Source organism: Camellia sinensis, chromosome 15, assembly GCF_055761805.1.
Source record: "Camellia sinensis isolate YWXY chromosome 15, ASM5576180v1, whole genome shotgun sequence".
In the NCBI taxonomy this organism is placed as follows: Eukaryota; Viridiplantae; Streptophyta; class Magnoliopsida; order Ericales; family Theaceae; genus Camellia; species Camellia sinensis.
The window spans coordinates 129,206,679-129,227,886 of record NC_138975.1 but is presented as its reverse complement, the minus strand read 5'-3'; the positions used below and the strand labels follow the sequence as shown (position 1 = coordinate 129,227,886).

The following is a 21,208-nucleotide window of genomic DNA, read 5'->3' as shown; positions in this document are numbered from 1 at the left end:
CTTAGGACTAGGTCGCCAACTTGAAAATCTCTTGGATTAACCTTCTTGTTGTAAGCTCTGGCAAGCTGTTGCTGGTATACTGCGAGCTGAATTGCAGCTTTCTCTCTTCGTTCTTCCAACAAATCCAGATCTCGAGCTAAGAGTATGTCATTGGTGCCATTCTTTACTCCCTGGGTTCTGATCCCTGGGATGCCGATCTCCAATGGGATGACTGCTTCTGTGCCATAGGCCATGGCAAAGGGGGATTCTCCTGTTGATCTTCTCGGCGTAGTCCGATATGCCCAAAGTACGTTGGGCAACTCGTCCACCCACTTACCTTTTGCTGCCTGCAGCCTCTTCTTTATTCCATCCAGGATTACTTTGTTGGATGCCTCTGCTTGCCCATTGCTTTGAGGAAAACTTAGTGTTGAGAAATAATTCTTGATCTTGAATTTTGCACAAAAGTTTTTGATAAGTTTGCTGTCGAACTGTGTTCCGTTGTCGGCAACTATTGCTCTTGGAATCTCAAATCTGGTGATAATGTTGCTCCATATAAAATTCTTGACGTCCACATCTCGGATTTTGGCGAGAGGTTCTGCCTCTATCCATTTTGTAAAGTAGTCTATTGCTACCAGTAAGTATTTTCTCTGCCCAGTTGCCTGGGGAAGTTGTCCAACCAGATCCATGCCCCATTGGGCAAACGGCCAAGGGCTGGATACTGGGTTCAGGTCGGCAGCTGGCTGATGTATCAAAGGTGCAAACCTTTGACATTGTTTACACTTCTTTACATAGGCTTCGGCATCCTTTTGCATGTAGGGCCACCAATACTCCTGGGTAATGGCCCTGTGGGCTAATGATCTGCCCCCAGCATGGCTTCCACAAATTCCTTCATGAATCTCGTAAAGAAAATCTTCAACCTGCAAAGGGTGTACGTACCTTAAAAGTGGTCCTGTGAAGGACCTCCTGTAGAGATGGCCTTCTGCTGTTAGACTGAATCTGGCTGATTTCAGTCTAATCTTATGTGTTTCTTTATGGTCTTCTGGCAGCTTCCCCTCTTTTAGGAATGCAATGATTGCATCCATCCAGCTTGGTCCCAAGCCCACGCACATTGCTTCTTGTTCGGTGCTCTGTTTATCTATGCTCGGGGCCGACATGTAGTCGATCATAATTGTCCTTGTTTTTCCAGTTTGAATTGAACTGGCCAGGTTAGCTAACGCGTCGGCGTGGGTGTTGTCATCTCGGCTAACTTGGAGTAATCTGCAGTTCTGGAATAGGGCTACCAATCCGATGACTTCCTTTGCATATGCCGACATTCTTTCGTCCCTGGCTGTAAATTCTCCTGTTGACTGGTTAACAATGAGTTGTGAATCACAAAAAACAATTACCTCATCTGCTTTTGCTGCTGCTGCCAGTTTTAGCCCTGCAATTAATGCTTCGTATTCTGCTTCATTGTTTGAGGCTTTGAACCCCAAACGGATGGACTGTTCTACTATTTCTCCATCTGGAGATATTAGCAGTACTCCTGCCCCTGCTCCCTGGCGGTTTGAACTGCCGTCGACGAATAGTCTGAATGAATCCCCGATGTAGATGCTACAGGGTCTGAGCTTCTCCTTCTCTTGCTTTTTTGGCTGGGGTTCCTTTTGCTTATTGGGACAATGCTCATCTTGGCTCGGCGGAGCCCGATGTGCGATGGCTTCAGGTGTGAGTTCTGCGATGAAGTCGGCCAAAACTTGGCCCTTTATGGCTGTTCTCGGCCTAAACTCCAGGTCAAATTGGCCCAGAGTTACTGCCCATTTTGCTATCCTTCCTGTTAAGTCTCCTTGTTGCAACAAGGACTTTAGTGGGTGCTCTGTTAGAACCACAATCTTGTGTGCCTGAAAGTAATGGCTCAACTTTTTTGAAGCCATTACTAAGGCCAGCATTAATTTTTCCAGTGGTAGGTATCTTGTTTCTGCGTCAGCCAAAGTCTTACTTACATAATAGACAGCCTTCTGCTCCCCTTTTTCCTCTCGAATTAGCACTGCACTGACTGCGTGTTCAGAGACTGCTAAGTACAAAAACAATTCCTCCCCTGGAACTGGGTTGGAAAGGACCGGGGTTGTGGTCAAGTACTTTTTTAGGTCGGCTAAGGCAGCTTCACATTCTTCTGTCCATAGGAAGTCTGTGGCTTTTTTCACTAGGTTAAAGAAGGGTCTGCACTTGTCTGAGCTTCTGCTGATGAATCTGTTTAGGGCTGCGGCCCTTCCAGTAAGCACTTGAACTTGCTTTGCCGATGTCGGACTCTGTAGTTCCAGGATGGCCTTGATTTGGTCTGGGCTGGCCTCAATGCCCTTTCTTGTTACCAGATATCCTAGAAATTTACCTGACCCAACTCCAAAGGCACACTTCGAGGCGTTGAGTCGGAGCCGATATCTTTTGAGTATGTCAAAGACCTCTTTTAGGTCGGCAAGATGACCTTTTGATTCCTTGGTCTTTACGACCATGTTATCGATGTAAACTTCTACTGTTTTGCCAATCAGGTGTTTAAACATCTTTGTCACTAACCTCTGATAGGTTGCTCCTGCGTTTTCAGCCCAAAAGGCATTACCTTGTAACAGTACAGGCCTTTCGGGGTGATGAACGCGGTCTTCTCCTCATCTGGAGGGTACATAGCAATCTAGTGGTACCCTCTGTATGCATCTAAAAAACTCATCCTTTCATGTCCCGAAGTGGCGTCTACCAGTTGGTCGATTTTGGGCAGAGGAAAGCTGTCTTTGGGGCAAGCTTTGTTGAGGCTGGTAAAGTCTACACAAATCCTCCACTTGCCATTCTTCTTTTTTACTATTACTGTGTTGGACAGCCATGTTGGGTACTGAACTTCTCGGATGGCCCTGACTTCAATGAGTCTGTCTACCTCTTCCTCTACTGCTTCGACGTGCATCAACGTCGGCCTTCTGGCTCGTTGAATCACAGGTTTTGCCGATCTGTCGACATTCAGACTGTGGCAAGTGACCTCGGGGTCAATGCCAGGCATTTCATAAGGTGTCCAGGCGAACGCCTCTATGTTTGCCCTTAAAAAATCTTCCAGTTCTTTTTCCTCTTCTCTAGCTAAGCCTGAGCCGAGAAGAAAAAATCGTTCTTCGTCGCCTTCTTGGACGAGGATTTTCTTTAGCGCCTCTTCGCTTTTCTCGGCTGGTTCTTTGCCGACATCTTCCAAGACTTCTATGGCTTCATCTTCGATTTCGACTTTTCCTGGTTCTCGTATGCTGCAGGTGGACTTCATTGCTGCCATGGAGCAATTTTTTGCCTGCAGTTGATCTCCTCTGATCTCTTCAATCCCATGCTCTGTTGGGAACCGAAATAGTTGATGCAACGTTGAAGGAACTGCCCCCATTGCATGCAACCACGGCCTTCCCAAGATGATGTTGTATGGTGAGGGTGTGTCAATTACCAGAAATTCCGTCTTGACCTTCTTAGTGCCAGCTTGTACTTCCAAGCTTGTTGCGCCCAGTGGCCACGTCGGCGTTCCATTAAAGCCGACCATCGGGCCGCTGGATTGTTCTAAGTCATCAGGGTGAAGGTCCAGCTCCTTGTAACATCTGACGTACATGATGTCACAAGAGCTGCCTTGATCTATTAAGATGCGTTTCACTTGGTATTCCCCAACCTGGAGGGATACTACCAAGGCATCATTATGCGAATGTTGGACCAATTCCAGGTCGGCTTCAGTAAAGGCTATGATCGGCCCTTGGCATTCTTCTGGCCGATGTCTTTTTTCCCCGACTTGGTAGACATGCTGTAAATGTCTTACCCTCTGGGTCTCCCCTCTGACTTCGTTTTCGTTGACCCTTGAGTGGATCACATTAACCACCCCCGGTCCTCCTACTTGTGGTAGTTGTGCTGGGGGTGGGGGTGCTGCTGGTGCTTGTGGCAACCTTGCCTGTTCTTCCCTTGTCCTGGCTTCATCGACCAGGTCCCTCAGAAGGCCTTGTCTTACCAGGTCCTCCAAGTGTGCTTTCAGGGCTCTGTATCCTTGAGTTGGGTGCCCTTCTTCATTGTGGTAGGCACAACGCCTACCAACGTTCCTTCCCATGAATTCCCCTGGTGCTCTTGCCGGAGCCCTGAAATATGGTTGGTTTCGAATCTGATCTAAGACTTTATGGATTGGGATTCGGAATACCGTTGTTACCGCCTGTTTACTCCTCAACTCTGTTTCTTGTTTGGTCGGTCCATTGTTGCCTCGGCCTCGCTTCGGCGAGCCGTTTCCCTTTTCTTGCTTTACCTCTTTGTTTCCCGATGTATCTTCTTCGGCCCTGGCGTATTTCTCAATTCTTGCCATGAGTTCTTCCATGCTTTTTGGCAATGTTTTTGCCAGAGACTTCCGTAATGGGCAGTCATCTTTCAGGCCGTTCTTGAAAGACACGACTGCTACCTCCTGGTTGCATTCGGGTATTCGGTTGAACACCTCGTAGTACCTCTTCACATAGGCCCTAAGGCCTTCTTCCTTGGTGATTCTTAGAGCCATCAAAGCATCAACCCTTAGGGGTTGCAGCTTGTTGGTCACGAACCTGGCTACAAACATCTCGGCCAGGCCTTCCCATGTCTTTATGCTTCCTTTTGGTAATTTATGGAACCAATCGGATGCGATTTCCCCAAAGGATGAGGGGAATACTTTGCAGAGCAACGGCTCGTTTCCGCTATATAATGCCATTGAATTTAGGTATAGCCCAACATGAAAGTTTGGATCTGACTTACCATCATAGATTTGAAACCTCGGCATACTGAATCTCTTGGGTGGTTCGAATTTGTCCAGTTCCACCGAGAAGGCTGTCTTCGGTTTTACTGGGGAGTTTACCTCGGCTTTTGCATTTTGCTGCCTCCTCTTGAGGTAATCCCTTAGGTCTTCTTTGCTCCTCCCTGGAGCTCAACTGTCTTTAGATTTTAGTCTTTTTGGTACACTGCTTTCGGCCTCGTGGTGGGTCCGTTTGGATCTTTCTTCATGGGTTGAGTCAAAGTGGAGTACTTGCCCCTGAACATGTCGATGTTCTTTGGGGTCTGGATTCTTCATGTGGTGCGTCCTTCGGGACTCTTCTTGCCTCGGCTTTTCCCGTCCGACTTCCCTGGAAGGTCGGTGAGAATGCCTTCCGCTCTTGGTATGCTGAGGGACCTCGGGGATTGTTTTTCTTCCACCCTTCTGGGTGTTGGTCGCGGGCATCGGCGTATCTTGCAGCGGGTATGGTGGCTACATAACATTATTCTGCATCGTGAAGTTGACGACTGACTGAAGGTCCGCCAACTTGTTCGCCAGTTCTTTCACTTCCTCATCCCTCCGTAGGCACCTGTCCCTCCATACCTGGAGGTTATCTTCATTGTAGTACTTTCCTTGGTTTGTCTTTTTTGACGTGTCGCCTTCTGGGATGACGTCGTTCTCTCTGTGACCCTGGTCACGGGCTTCTGTATTGTGGTTGTCTCCTTCAATGTCAAGATCAATTGGTCTGCCACTCCCAGTGGGAGCGTTATCCCCAGTTTTTTCCTGTTGTCCGTTACTGGCCATCTATTCTTCCTTCGTTCCCACAGACGGCGCCAAATTGTGTGGGTGAAAATCTGTCCACACTGCCCGTTTAGTGATCAGCTGGAGAGCACAGGCAGAATAGATGGCTTTAGTAACCTGTAACAGAAAGAAAAAGCTTCGGCGGTGGTTCTTCCACCCGGGGGCACTCCGACGATCAAGTCAGTATATCTCTCAAAGATAATCAAGTGCTAAACTGAATATTCAAAACATAAATTGCATACCTTAGACCCATGGGGGTGCCTCTCTTTTATAATATACTCAATCCAAGTCCCACTAGAAGTATGACTTCTATGATCTTCATATCAATGTTTACTTTGGATTCTTTAAGAGATAAAGATAAACTCCCTAAGAGCTTTATCCTTATCTTGGTTAAGTCCCCTCTTCGTCTTAGGACTCTTGTCCCTCATCTCGGATTCCGATATCTTCGGAGATAACCTCGGCTTCCCAGAGATTATCTCGGCTTAACTACCAGGACACGTGGCACCTCGGCTGACACGTCGGCGTCACCATGCCACGTGTTGGTATTCAGAAAATACATCCCCACAGTAGCAATGATGGGTAATGAAGAGCATGAAGTAAGTCCCAGATTCATCATGGATGATAATCCACGAGTTGTTCATCAACAGCTTCCTTCCACGAGTTCTTCTCCATTTATGAGACAAGTAAAATCCTTGAAAGTCGAAACCCACTTAATAGGAGAATTCAACCTCCATCTTTTACAATCTGATAGAAATTTTATTAATTTGACTGAGATATTATTTCGACTGAGATACAGTTTAGATATATATTAATTCGTTTGAGTATGGTAAAACATGAACAGAAAAAAAAATAAAAATAAATAAATAATTAAGTACTGGTTTTAAGTACGCGATATGTATACAAAAGAACCATATGAGGTAGTATACCAGGTATTGATATGGTATCCATACTTCATAAGTCTAAACGGAAACACCCATAGTATTTGATAAAAACAGAGCAAAAAATAAACACAACCAAATGGATAGAGAAAGCCATGCTGAGACTTTTTTTCCCCACAAAATTTCAACTTCCAATCAAAAAGTAATTGGTGTTCAACATAGTTCAGCAAAAGTAGAAAATGCAACAATAGCAAACTCTGCAGAACACTATCACATTCTAGTGATCAACAATTGGAAACAAAATAATGAACCGCTACATCAATCAATCCCGATTTAAGCATAAAATCAGAGTGTTTGGAATTTGCTTATTTGATGATTTTATTTATTTTTTTATTTTCATCTTTAGTGAATTTTTTTTTTTAAAATCTTTTAAAAAAATTTAGGCCGTTAGATTTAGCTCGATCAGATGAACCAAAAAATTAATTTTTTAAAAAAAATTCAGAAAAGATAAAAATAAGCAAAAACTAGTGGAAGCATGATTATTTAGAATTGAATTTATTTAGTAAAAGTTAATTAAATCAATTTGATAATTATAAGATTTTACTTAAAAATTTAAATTGCTCTAAAAAATAGGCTTAAAATTAAGTAAATTGTAGGTAACATGATTCCTAAACTGAATTCATAGCTAGTTATTGCATAAGTATCAACATACATTTTTATGATTTCATCATAACCATTAACACCATCACGACGATTGTCACTATCACCGTCCCTTAACAATTATGATCGTCACTGTTACTATGAATATTTTACTTCAACACCATCACCATCACAATCGCCATATCATTACAACATAAAATTTAGAAAATAAAATTTTAAAATAATAAATTTAAAGTTTTATCTTTGTACATATCAAATAATTTGTTCTGATTCGGTACTTTAATTTTTATCAAATAATTTTTTAGTTTAAAAAATTCAGCATCTAGTTTTCAGCATTGAATTTTTAATTTTAATTTTAATTTTATTAAGCACCACTCAAATTAAATTAGGATAAATTACACTTTTCACACCTATAATTTCACTTAAATTTCACTTTGATCCCTATTGTTTTAATTTGGTCTTTCTATCCAAATTTTTGTTAACTTTTTTTACACGTTCATATCAGAATATTGACAAGCGTTCTCAAAATCATTAATTTTAATTCCAAACTTAAACATAATGACCAAACTAAAACTGATTAAATTATTCATTCTAGAACAATAGGGACTAAAATGAAATTTAGATTAAACTGTAGGGTTCAAAAGTGTAATTACCCGTTAAACTTTTTTTTTTTTTTTTGTCCTTCTAACGTTATGTTTAGTTGAGAGATTTGAAAAAGGAAAAGAAAAATGTATGTAAAATTAAATGAAATGTAAGTATATTTTATTTATATTTTATTTTTTTTTTTCTCTTTTTTAAATCTTTTCTCAAATCTTCCAATCAAACACACCGTAAGAAAAAAAAAAATGCATAAGGAAAAAAAAGAACGATTGCATAGAACTAGTAAAAACTAATAATCACCTTTATTAATAATTTGATTTGAGATAAGTACAAAGAAAATAAAGACAGAGAGGATCAACAAAAACAATGACAAAAGTGATTGGGAGGAGGACGATCGAGTACTTTGCAGCGGCCACCTTTCCCACAGCCACTGTCCCTGCATTGCTTATCGCAATCACTTTCATCTGGAGTCCCTGGTACACAACTACCTATGTGATTGTCAAAGCAACACTTCACATCTTGACCATCCACTTCATTACTATCTGCAAAACAAAATATGAAAATAAATAAATTATACTCGCGGTTCTTGTAATTCGGCTCTTTTATCGATTTAGTCCCTGTAGATTTACTCGCTGACAAAAAATTTAGGCAAAGTATAGACCATTTAGAAGAGAATGAAGTATTTCCAATTAACTGCCCATGTCTCAATTATTTTTAAGAGAGCGAATGAATTGTCCTTCTCCTTGATTTCGGCATAATTTCTAAAAATGTCAATATGAGAAATTCAAGGGTAAGATTGATGTAATAAAATCTGAATTGACATAAGAAGTAAATCACAAGGATAATTAGTGTAATTCACCAAATAATAATAATAATAATAATAATAATTTGTGTCAATGTCATTAATATAAAATGAAGAAAAATATATCAATGTCAAAATATTTCTTAAAAAATAAAAATTCACAATGTGGGTCATGTCAAATGTATGAGCATGAGATGCTCATGATAGTACCAAAAGTGGTACGCATATATTTCCACACTTATATGTTGTTTGGTTTGATTTATTTTAACTTTATTTTTTAGAGTTGCCTGCATGCAGCGTCTTGCTAAATAACACTATTTTTTTTGTTGATAAAGAAAATTTTGTTGATATGAAAAAGAGTACAATGTATAAGAAGTACAACACAATGACATCAAAAGAGGGACTAAAACCCAATGTATTAGACTTTCTCAAAAAATGTCCAAAGCCATTAACAATGCTTTGAACTGAAACTCATATAATGTGGCACTATAAACAAAACAAACCTATGCTTAGCAGGAGAACAACAATGAGGAACAAAGGTGAAACCCAAAATTTGGCCATCTCTTCTTCAATCAGTGTGTTTTTAACTTGAATTTGTATTGTGTAGGAGAAGAGGCATGAAGATGGTGTTTATATAGTGCCAAGTGAGGCCGATTTTTAGGGTTTTGTTGAATCACCCTCCGTTGGTTTTTTAATATTTGGTAACCCAAGTTTTAACATGCCAGGAATAATGGGTGATTATTCAGTATTCTCAAAATATAAACACGTGGTGCTCCATAAGATTTTGATTGGTAGAGAGGGGTAGGGGCCCACGATTTATGTTGGGATGAGAGAGCAATATGGGACTAAGTAATTGGTGATTGGCTTGAAGTATGGTCACGTGGTGTTCCGAAGGTGAAATATACAATAGGAAAGTATTTAAAATTTTTAAAACATTACTCCTAAATTTAATTTCCAGTGATGTGGATGATTGTATGTCATTATGTATTTTATTTTAATTGGTCAAAAATTAAGGTTGGATTAATTATACTTTTAATCTATCTAGTTTGATCTAAATTTTACTTTTTTTCTATAGTTTCAAATTGAACAATTTAATTTTTATACTTTAAGTGTAGTCTCAATTTGATCATTCTGTTCAAATTGGATATTAAAAAAATAACAAGATTGGGACACTTGTCAATTTTTAGGTGCTGTTTGGTAACACTGGTATGTTTGGTAACGTTTACGTTTTCAGTTTATATTTACAAAAATTTTATAAACTGATTTTTGTTTATTTTTTGTTTATTTTTAGAAAAACATAAACTACAAACGTATTTGGTAATTGACAAAATGTTTAAAAAATTTTAAAAAAATATAAAAAAGAGTGAAAAATGGCAAGTGGTGGCAAGTGGCGGCGAAAGACGGTAGTGGAAAGTGGTGACGGTGGGTGGTGGGTAGCTGGTGGTGGGTGACGGTGGCAGGTGGGTGGGTGGGTGATGGTGGCGAGTGGTGGATGGTAGCGAGTAGCTGGTGGTAGTGGTGGTGGTGGTGGCGGTGGCGGGTGGTGGTGGCAGGTGGGTGGCGGGTGGTGGTGGCAGGTGGGTGGCGGGTGGTGGTGGGTGGTAGCGGGTAGGTGGCAGGTGGTGGTAGTGGGTGGGTGGGTGACGGTTGTGGGTAGTGGCAAGTGGGTGGTGGTGGTGGTGGTGATAGCAGGTAGTGGGTGGTGGTGGCAGGTAGGTGGCGGATAGCAGGTGGTGGTGGGTGGTAGCGGGTGGGTGGTGGGTGGTGATGGTGGTTGGGTGGATGACGGTGGCGGGTGGTGGGTGGTAGCAAGTGGGTAGTGGTGGTGGTGGCGGCGGCGGTGGGTGGTGGTGGCAAGTGGGTAGCAGATGGTGGTGGATGGTGGTAGGTAGGTGGCGGGTGGTGGTGGTGACGGGTGGGTGGGTGACGGTGGCGGGTGGTAGGTGGTAGCGAGTGGGTGGTGGTGAGTAGTGGTGATAGGTAAGTGGCGGGTGGGTGATGGTGGTGGTGGTGGTGGGTGGCGGGTGGGTGGGTGACAGGTGGCTGGTGGTGGCAGGTGGTGGCAGGTAGGTGGTGAGTGGTGATGACAAGTAGGTGGCGGGTGGTAGCGGCAGGCAGTGGATGGTAGTGGTGGGTAGTGGGTGGTGGATGGCAGGTGGGTGGTGGTGGTGGTGGTGGTAGTTGTGGCAGGGGGTGGGTGGAGGTGGCAAGTGGGTAGCAGGTGGGTGGTGGTGGTGGGTGGTGGTGGCAGGTGGGTGGTGAGTGGTGGTGGCAGGTGGGTGGTGAGTGGTGGTGGCGGTGGAAAATTGTGGCGGGTGGTGGTGGCGGCGGCGGCGGAAGACGGTGGTGGAAAATAGTGGCGGTTGGTGGCTAGTGTTGGGTGGTAAAAAAAAAAAAAAACTGAAAACTCAAAATGGAAACACATTTTTGTGTTTTCATTTTTTTGCCAAATTTATAAACTGAGACCACTGATTTATAAATCAAAAATTTTACCAAACAAGTTTTTATTTGAGTTTTTTAAATTTTTATAAATATAAACAGAAAACTGAAAGCGTAAGTGTTACCAAACAGCACCTTACGTTTTATGTTTTCTGTTTATATTTACAAAAATTTTAAAAACTCAAATAAAAACTTGTTTGGTAAAATTTTTTATTTATAAATCAGTGGTCTCAGTTTATAAATTTGGCCAAAAAATGAAAACACAAAAAATGTGTTTCCATTTTGAGTTTTCAGTTTTTTTTTTTTTTTACAACCCAACACTAGCCACCACTTGCCACCATTTTCCACCACCGTCTTCCGCCACCACCACCCACCCCCCCACCACCACCTGCCACCACCACTCACCACCCACCACCCACCACCACCCACTCGCCAGCACCATCCACTCCTCGCCACCACCGCCACTACCACCCACCACTCACTTGCCATCCACCCGCTACTACCATCCACCGCCTGCCACCACCGCCCGCCACCTATTTGCCACCACCACTCACCACCCACCTGCCACCACTAGCCACCTACCACCAGCACCCACCTGCTACCCACCCGCCACTAGCACCCACCCGCCACCCACCTGCCACCACCACTACCACCACCACCCACTCGCTGTCACCTGCCACCGTCACCCACCCACCCACTACCACCACCACCACCCGCCACCTGCCACCACTACCTACCACCCGCCGCCACCACCACCACCCACTTGCTACCACTCGCCACCGTTACCCACCCACCCACCATCGCCACCTATCACCCATCCGCCACCACCCACCACCATCCGCCACCCACCTGCCACCACCACCCACCACCCGCCACCCGCCATCCGCCACCACCATCCACTCGCTACCACCCACCACCCGCCACCGTTACCCACCCACCCACCACCACCACTACCCGCCACCACCATCACCATCACCACCACCCACCACCGGCCACCATCACCCACCCACCCACCACCACCACCACCCACCTGCCACCACCCGCCACCACCAACTACCCACCACCTACCGTCACCACTTTCCACCACCGTCTTCCGCCGCCACTTGCCATTTCTCACTCTTTTTTATATTTTTAAATTTTTTTAAACATTTTGTCAATTACCAAACATGTTTGTAGTTTATGTTTTTCTAAAAATAAACAAAAAATAAACAAAAATCAATTTATAAAATTTTTGTAAATATAAACTGAATACGTAAACGTTACCAAACACAATGCAATAGGAAAGTATTTAAAACTTTTAAAACATTACTCCTAAATTTAATTTCCAGTGACATGGATAGTTGTATGTCATTATGTGTTTCATTTTAATTAGTCGAAAATTAAGATTGGGTTAATTATACTTTTCATCAATCTAGTCTGATCTAAATTTTATTTTTTTTTCTATAGTTTCAAATTGAACAATTTGATCTGTATACTTTAAATGCAATTTTAATCTGATCATTCTATTCAAATTGGATATTAAAAATAATAAGTTTAGGACAGTTGTCAATTTTCTAAAGTCTACACATGGACAGATTAACAAAAATTCAAATAGAATAATCAAATTGAAATTATTAAAATGTATATAGCGTTCCTGATTTGGACCCGACCCGTTGATGTTTTGAATCTGGATTTCATTTGTCTTGTTTAGATATTCATATCGTGTTTCACCTTGTTTCTCATTGAGTTTGAGTATTGGAGTATCTTTGTTGCGTTTGGAACAGGTTGATTGCTAGTTGGTTCAAACTGTTGTTATCCAGAATTTGACCTCTTCGCTCGAGCGAAGCTTCTTATATTCAAGCGAGTTTTGTGAGCTCCTAGTACTTTTGTAGGCTTGCAGAGATACTGGGGAGGCAGCGTTCTTCACTCGAGCGAGACTTCTTGCGCTCGAGCAACGATCTTCTGTCTGTAAAACTTCTGAGAGTGTGTATTATGCGCTCGAGTGAAACTTCTTGCGCTCGAGCGAAACAACTTATTGTGTCTAGTCGCTCGAGCGACAATTCTTTCACTCGAACGAGCTGTGCGTATATCAGTTCGTAAAAAAGTCATTTTACATCACTTTTTCATATCTCTCTCTATAAAACATTTCAAAACCCTAAGTTAAAACACTGTCTCTCTAAAACTCACTCTCTCTCTGTCTCTGTCTCTCTCTACAAATACACCGAGATCTACCAATTTCTCCACCCAACTCCCTTTGTTAAAAAGGTAGAACTCACCTAGAATTCATTTTCATCCGAATAGAGTTAGATTTCGGCTTCGTTCGAGTTTCATCCGTGCTTTTCTTGTTTTCTAACTTTGAGGTAGGGATTCTCTACACTCTTTTATGATTTTTAACTTAACTATTTGTTTTTATAAAACAATCTTGTGATTTTTGAGGATTTTGAAGAAACCTAAAGTTTTGGTTTAAAATCAAAATCGGGGTTTTCAAATTGTTGTATGGAAAATGGTTATGGGAGTGGAAATAAGGTTGAGTGGTAATAAAATTGTTGATTTTGATACTTTGATTGGATTTTGGAAGAAAAAAGGGTTTGACCTAAATGTTTTAAATATTTATTTCATATAAATAAATGGAATTAATGTTGGGAATGTGATGGATATTGATATAGATTGTGGAGTTTGATATGTATTATCACTCACCTTGAAATTTGGAAAGTTTATCTGTATTAGAGATTTTATATATCTGTTTTAGGTTATCGGTGAAGGATAGCTATGATTGTCGTAGAAATTGCGTGAGGATTAGGTGAATTAAAACTATTTTCTTTCTCATCTTTGTGCATTGAACATTGTTGCTCATTTAATACATTGCATATGTATATGAAATTGAGAAAATTAGTGAATATTGGAAAACGGTGTGTGTCATCAAACTAAGTTGGCTTGTGTATCCAAGGTGAAAGTCCCGAAAAACGCTCGTATACATGAGTACCGATTCCCGCAGACGAAATATCTAGAAAATGGCAATAGTAGTGCTTGTATAAACTACATTTACATAGGTGTCGTTTAACGATTTCCGGCAGACGAAATATTCGTGAAAGGTTGTATCAATTTGAGAATTCTCCCTTGTTTCTAATGATAAAGAATATGATTTGAGAATTGTGATATAAGTTGAGCATGGAATGATTTTGAGAAAGAAATGTAAACCGTTTTGACATGAGTATCGCATATGCATTTCACCCTTATATCTTTGTTAAAATTTATATATTGTGTTGGATTATTTCTACTAGGTTTTGGCTCACCATATATAGGAAAACCATTTTCAAATGTTGGTAAGATGCCTTCACCAAGGGCTTAGCTTGGGAAAACTATAGAGCTGAAGGCTCGGTTTTGTTATTTGGTATTTAATAGTTATACAAGCCTAGGGCTTTATATGTATTGAGCTTAAGACTCACTTTTGATGCAACTAAGCGTTGTCTTGCAAAGTTGTAGCCTTCAGGACATTTCCATTATCGATTTAACTTCTACTTCTTCTTTTTGTTATTGACACATGCTACAGATTCAAGGTTAGAACTTATGAATGTATACTCGCATGTGCCATCTCTTTTGTACAACTGAATTTCATGAAATGGAAGGATATCATACTTTGATTTATGTTGCTATTTAATTATTATTACGATTGGTTTATTATAATTATTTTAAGGTCGATTATCACAACAGCAGAGGAGATTGATGCGGATGTGGCCCATAGGATTAAGGCGGGATGGTGTAAGTGGAGAAGTGCGTCGAGGATACTGTGCGATAAATGAATACCCACTAGACTAAAAAGTAAGTTCTATAGAACAGCTATTAAACCCATGATGTTGTATGCGACGAAGTGTTGGGTAACTAAAAAACGACATGTAGATAAAATATAAGGATGTTAAGGTGGATGTGTGGCAAAACTAGACAAGACAGAATTAGGAATGAGTATATTCGAGAATGTGTAAGAGTGGCACCGATAGAAGATAAGTTAAGAGAGAATCAATTGAGATGGTTTGGTCATATTCAACAGTGAAGAGATGCAATGCAGTGACGGTAGATGAAAGTGTTAGGAGACCAGGTAGGCCGTGATTAACGTTGGCTAACATTGTAAATAGAGATATGGATATATTTAATTTGACTAACGAAATGGCCTTTGATAGAGTTGCGTGGAGAAGAAAGAGTCATATAGCTGGCCCATTTGATAGGACTTAACGTTTGGTTTATTTTGGGGCATTACATGTAAGGATTAAATTGTTTAAATTAAAACAATAAGGACCAAAATAAGATTTGAGTTAAATTATAAAAATGAATGTGTAATGAACCCATTAAGGTTTTATATAATTTTATGTTAAACTCTTGAACTTTCATGAGGTGCCAGTAATAACACAGACTTGTTGAGTCTGAAATATTATGCAATAGGAAAGTATTTAAAACTTTTAAAACGTTACTCCCAAATTTAATTTCCAGTGATGTGGATATGTCATTACTTGTTTCATTTTAATTGGTCAAAAATTAAGGTTGGGTTAATTATACTTTTCATCGAACTAGTTTGATCTAAATTTTACATTTTTTATAATTTTAAATTGAATAATTTGGTCTCTATATTTTAAATATAGTTTTAATTTGATCATTCTATTCAACTTGCATTTTAAAAATAACAAGTTTAGAACACTCGTCAATTTTCTAAAGTGTGCAAATAGACAAATTAACAAAAATTTAAATAGAATGACCAAATTAAAATTGACCTTAAAATATAAGAACTAAATTGTTTAAATTAAAATAATTAAAACCAAAGTAAATTTTGAGTTAAACTATAAAAATGAAATGTGTAATTAACCCATTAAGATTTTATATACTTTTTTGTTAAACTCTTAAACTTCCATGAGGTGCCACAAATAATAGTATCATTGGACATAAATTATCCCATCATAATTGAACATAAATTTGGACAGAAAACAATATTATCAGATTTCGTACTCCTCAAATTATATATCACATAATTGGAATTTCATGTGTAATTTGATTTAAATTTTGAAAGAAAGTAAAAATTATATATTATAATTGCAATGCCTTAAATAACTGGGTATGATTCACTAAAATATTTGAGTAATGTTAGAGATCTCAAATATTCAACTAAATGTCTCATATAGGTGTGGAATCCACATGGTGTAGGTCCCACACCCATCTAAGACATTTGATAAAACATTTGGGATCCCTAATATTTTTCAAAATATTTTGTTTATTTTTCCTCTTAATGTCATTATGATTGGTTTACAATGGAACATTAATTTGGAAAGAAAAAATGTACTTATATATATCTTTCTTAAATTATGCTATTGTAATTGCAATGTCATGAGTAATTGAACAAATTTAGAAAGAAAGTAAAAGTAAATAAACAAATAGTTGTGTTGTATTCCTTAATATATCACTCTCATTTTTATCTCTAATAAAAGTGGAAGAGGGATAGAGATGGGAGAGATGAGAAGTGAGAAATGGGATCCATTACCTCATTAAAGAGAGAATGGACCCCACTTTTTAGTCTTCGTCACTCATTTCTCTATCTCTCTTTCATCTCATTAAAAATCAAAATAGAAATAATTTATTAGGAAGATATAACACCATTTAAAAAAAATCATCATAAGTAATTAGCTTGTGCCAATAGAATGTTTTGTTTCTCAATGAAATTCACGACCTGATTGGGAAGTGCTTTTGTTAGTTAAAATATAAGGTAAAAGAAATTAAAGAATATTTTAATATTTTTACAGGAAAAACGTAAAAAAATAAAGTGTTGACTTTTGTATCATCTTTGAATTTTTTATATGAATTGATTTTTTTTTTTCAAATGTTTTTTATTGACTTTTTAATTAAAATAATCGAAGGAGCCATTACTGCATTGGAAGGGTTATAGTTGTTGGAAAAAAATAATTTTTTAGTCACTTTAATGTAAAATTAAATTGGATTTCAACCACTGGTTGAGGTGGGTCCAAGTGAGTTTAAATTCTTTACAATAAGATCTTTACACTACAAAAAAAAATAATCAAAAACTATTAAGATTTAAATAAGAACTTGACTCATAAAGTTGGCCTCATGAATGAGGTATTAAGGAAGGTGTGTAACTACTTATCCCACATTAATTATAGAGAAAAACATTAATTAAATCCTAAGATTTTGACAAGGTGTGAGTCCTTTGGAGCATCTAAATTTTTCGAAAGAATTAAGTTATGGATTTTTCAATGATGAGTTTGGGTCAAAATTATGGTCTAAGTTGGTTATGCAAAAAGTGCCATGGGCTCATGCTTGCCCTGTCCGAGTGTATGGATCATATACTTAGGCTTGAGGCTTGCTGGACTAGATAAGATTTGGGTTGGGCCGGGTTGGTGGCCCACCAACTTTACGAATTTACGCACATGCCTATATAGTGTGTAACCTCTATATTTAACGTGGATTTTATTTTATCAGTTTTGCCCTCTCAGAATTTTGCTCTCTAGCTATACTGTCAATCTACCTATACTATTCATCATGTATGAGAGAGTGTTGCCATTGTTAAAGTTTTTCGAAACTATTCAGAAAGTGTTTCTGCTCTAACTGGTTTTGATCGTCGTATTTTGAGAGACAGACGGTGACGTACCTCCAATATCTATTAGGAAAGCGGCAAATATGTTTTAAGGAAATTGTGGTTACACAAGTTTCGAATTGCAAGAGTTGAACATGTGCATATGTCACTACGACTCTTGTACACCTTTGGTTGCTCTGTATTTCGATTTGCAATTGTAGAGATCTCAAAAATTTTAACAAATATTTCGCATGGGTATGAACTCACATGAGACTTACATTGTATGGGTCTCACACCCATATGAGATATTTAATAAAATTTGTATTAGAATTTTTAAAATTACTAACATTACTCAATTGTGAAACTTTGTTTTAATTGAATAAGAGTCCAACAGAGATTGGTCGTAAGATGCAATCATTGGGCCAGGCCGATTTGTTATATACAGAATAATCGGGCCAACCGAGCCTGGCCCATCATGCCCACCCCTATTTGTGGGCTTAAAGATGCAATTGGAATACCTCGCTTCCAACAAGCAAAGGTAGGACCACAAATTTTCCATTTGATCATTCGTCAAAATATTATCAAAAAATAAAAATAAAAAAAAATCTTAAAATTTGATCTTTATAACAAAATAAATTTCGAATATTTTATCTTACCAATTTAAATTTAAATTTTTATTTATTTTTAATTTAAAGCATCTGTCTATTTTAATATTAAAATCAGTTAAATTTTAGATAAAATCGACCCAAAAAAATGATATTTTGTTATTAAACTCAATGAAAAAAATATTTTAGATATTGAGTTTAATAACTAAAATATAATATTTTTTGTTGGTTTTACTTAACAAAAATACACTAATGATTTACATTAAAAACTAATAAGAAAATTAGAGTTTAAATTGATAAAATTAAAATTTCAAAATTTATTTTGTTAAATGGGTCTAACTTTGAGATTTTTTTTTTTTTTTTTTTTTGGTAGTTTGTCCTTTTCCATTGCATTAGACATGATATATTAATGAATTTGGTTGAAAAATTGGTGGTTCAAAGTCTAGGAGACTACTAAATAATTACCCAAGTCAGAATGTTAGAAATTTTTATGAATAAAAGTGATGAAGAGGTTACAAATTCTTATATTATTTAGGAAAACAAAATTCAGAAAAAGGAATGCTCAAGGATATTGAACCACAATTTTTTCTCCCCAGCCATACTTTTCATTATTTAACAAAGATTTTAAAAAAAAAAACATTCAAGGTCGATCTCTAGCCGCAATGTCTTATTTAGTAGTGTACTAGTAGCTAGTCATTTGAGGTAACCATGGCTTTTCAGATCGTATAAGCACCAACAAAATCAACAGCATTAAAACTAGAGCCAGTATACAATGCATGTTTAAGCTCTATCGCCACACTGACACTAACATTGTAGTATTGCGCGGAGAAAGATATACTTGCCAACACTAATCCAAATCGATTGATCTTTAAACCTATAGGCATAATAACCGATGTTGGTTGTTGATTGGCCACTACCCTCATTGGCACCCAAAAATCTCCCACTGGGTTCCTTCTTATTTGGTTTGGTGCTGCAGGAAGGCTTATAAGGATCTCCGCGGTATTCGCTTTAGGGCCTCTTAGCCAATACTTTAGAATTCTATTCGCAGAATTCTCTGAAACGAGCACAAATGATCGATCCAAACTCAGTGCTACCCCACTAGGACGTGAGAGCCCTCTTAGCAACACGGTGACCTGCCTCGTCCGAGGGTCATATTTCATAAACCTTCCCGTTGCATCAGGAGGTACGCCTGGCTGCGTTATATTTCTGCATGAACATAATGAAAAAAACCAATAAGTCTAGGGTGAAGAGGTCTGGTTTGAAATGGAAATGATAAACGAGGAATTTGCCTTAGCTCGAATGTTGTGCTGAAGTCTGTGAAATAAACAATTTCAGTGAGTAAGTCGACATCCAAAGCAGTAAGGAAGCGAAATGGCACTCCTTCTGCGCTAGTGGCGAGTTGGGTCGCAAGCCCTCCATTACGTCCAACTACTAGGAGCCCAAAATAAGCATCAACAATGTAGAGATCGCCTCTCCTGCTAAAGCTCAGACTATATGGTTTGCCACATACAGGTCCCAAATCTGGGTTAGTTGTACCATCACACAATTGCTTGGTCCTAAACAAGAAATCAAAGCAAAATTAGTAAAAAAAAGTTTCCTATTTGCCAACCCTAGTTAGAATGAATGTAATACTGCCAACACAACATTCTAGACATTCTTATGTAAAAGAATTTGTGAGTTGTGTATTGTTTTTCCTTTTTTGTTCATCTCATGTGGAAATTATTTCCTAATGTTTATGTACTTTTGAATAATATGCATGATTATATATGATTGTTAAAATGAACTTAATGGGGGGTATGTTCGTTTAGCCATGATGCAGCTTCTTTTGTTGATGAAATTGAATGCATTACTATATTTTCACATCTATAAAAGTTCTATTTTTACATATCAAAAAAAAAAACCACATGAAAGTTTACATTGAAGTTCTTCACTTTTTCTTTATTTTTATTTTTTTTTTGGGTCATGACCCTAGCTTCATATGATTGCATTTACATGTTGAAAAAGCCTAGGCATGTATAACCTTAGGATTGTGTCTGATTATATAATTAATTTTTGTGCTGGTAGAAGAACTGCTTACCTAGTTGGTGCAGTATAAGCAAAATCTGTGAAACCAAATTTAGAATTCAACCAGAGAATCCTGCCATCGGAGACAGCAGCATAAAGTCCTTTTCCAAGGGGGTCGAAGGTGAGAGACACCGGAGCTCTTACATTTTGTGGCAATTGAATCGTGCTGAAAGATTGAGAAAGAACAACAAATGGAAGAGAACTGAAAAATATGAAGATAAAGAGCTTGCTGGCCATTGTGTTCTTTGGATGAGAAAGCCAAAGAAGACCTTGAAAGTATATATAGGCACATGAACTAGTTCTGAAGCCCCCCTTTTTTTAAGACTTAAGTTGAGTGAATAAATGGAAGTAGGAAATATGTACTAAGGTAGCGTTTGGTAAGGTTTATCTTTTTTATTTATATTTACAAAAAATTTATAAATTGATTTTTATTTATTTTTAGAAAAACATAAATTATAAATGTATTTGATTTGAACAAAATGTTCAAAAAAATTTAAAAACATAAACTAAAAAATATGTTTGTTCAGACCTAAAATGTTTATATTTATTTTTATTATTTATGACAATGAGATCAAACACATTATAATTGAAAGAAAAATTAATTAAAAATAATGATTGAAAAAAATTTTAATTGGAAAAAAAATTAATTAAAAAAATATTTGAAAAAAAAATTATTTGAAAAAAAAAATTAATTGAAAAAAAATATTTGAAAAAAATTATTTGAAAATAAATTATTTGAAAAAAAAATTGAAAACTGAAAACGTAACTCATTTTTTGAGTTTACATTTTTTCCTCAAATTTATAAATTGAGACAACCATTTATAAATTAAAAAAATTATCAAACAAGTTTTTATGATAATTTTTAAAATTTTTGTAAATATAAACTAAAAATTGAAAATAGAATGGTTACCAAACAGGATGTATAGATAGAATTTTTTTTTTTTTTTTTGGGGGAGGGGGGGTTAGATATAAAAAAAAAATTAATAGATGTTAAACACTAAAAATTAGATGCTTGGACGGGTAAGGACGCATTATAACATATCATAATTTATTTGCAGTGTGAAATTATTTAATACTTTTAGAGCAAGTCCAAATGATACTCCA

The 21,208-nt window shown here is 38.0% G+C and overlaps 1 protein-coding gene across 1 annotated transcript; it reads right to left on the bottom strand.

The window, feature by feature from the left end:
* Positions 1–18,611: 18,611 nt before the first annotated feature.
* On the bottom strand, positions 18,612–20,390 carry LOC114306961 (strictosidine synthase). Its single transcript, XM_028252292.2, has 3 exons — positions 20,118–20,390; positions 19,330–19,596; positions 18,612–19,246 (listed from the first exon to the last, which is right to left on the bottom strand). The coding sequence occupies exons 1-3, from the start codon at positions 20,339–20,341 to the stop codon at positions 18,757–18,759; spliced, it is 981 nt and encodes a 326-aa protein (XP_028108093.2). The 5' UTR covers positions 20,342–20,390; the 3' UTR covers positions 18,612–18,756.
* Positions 20,391–21,208: the final 818 nt, after the last annotated feature.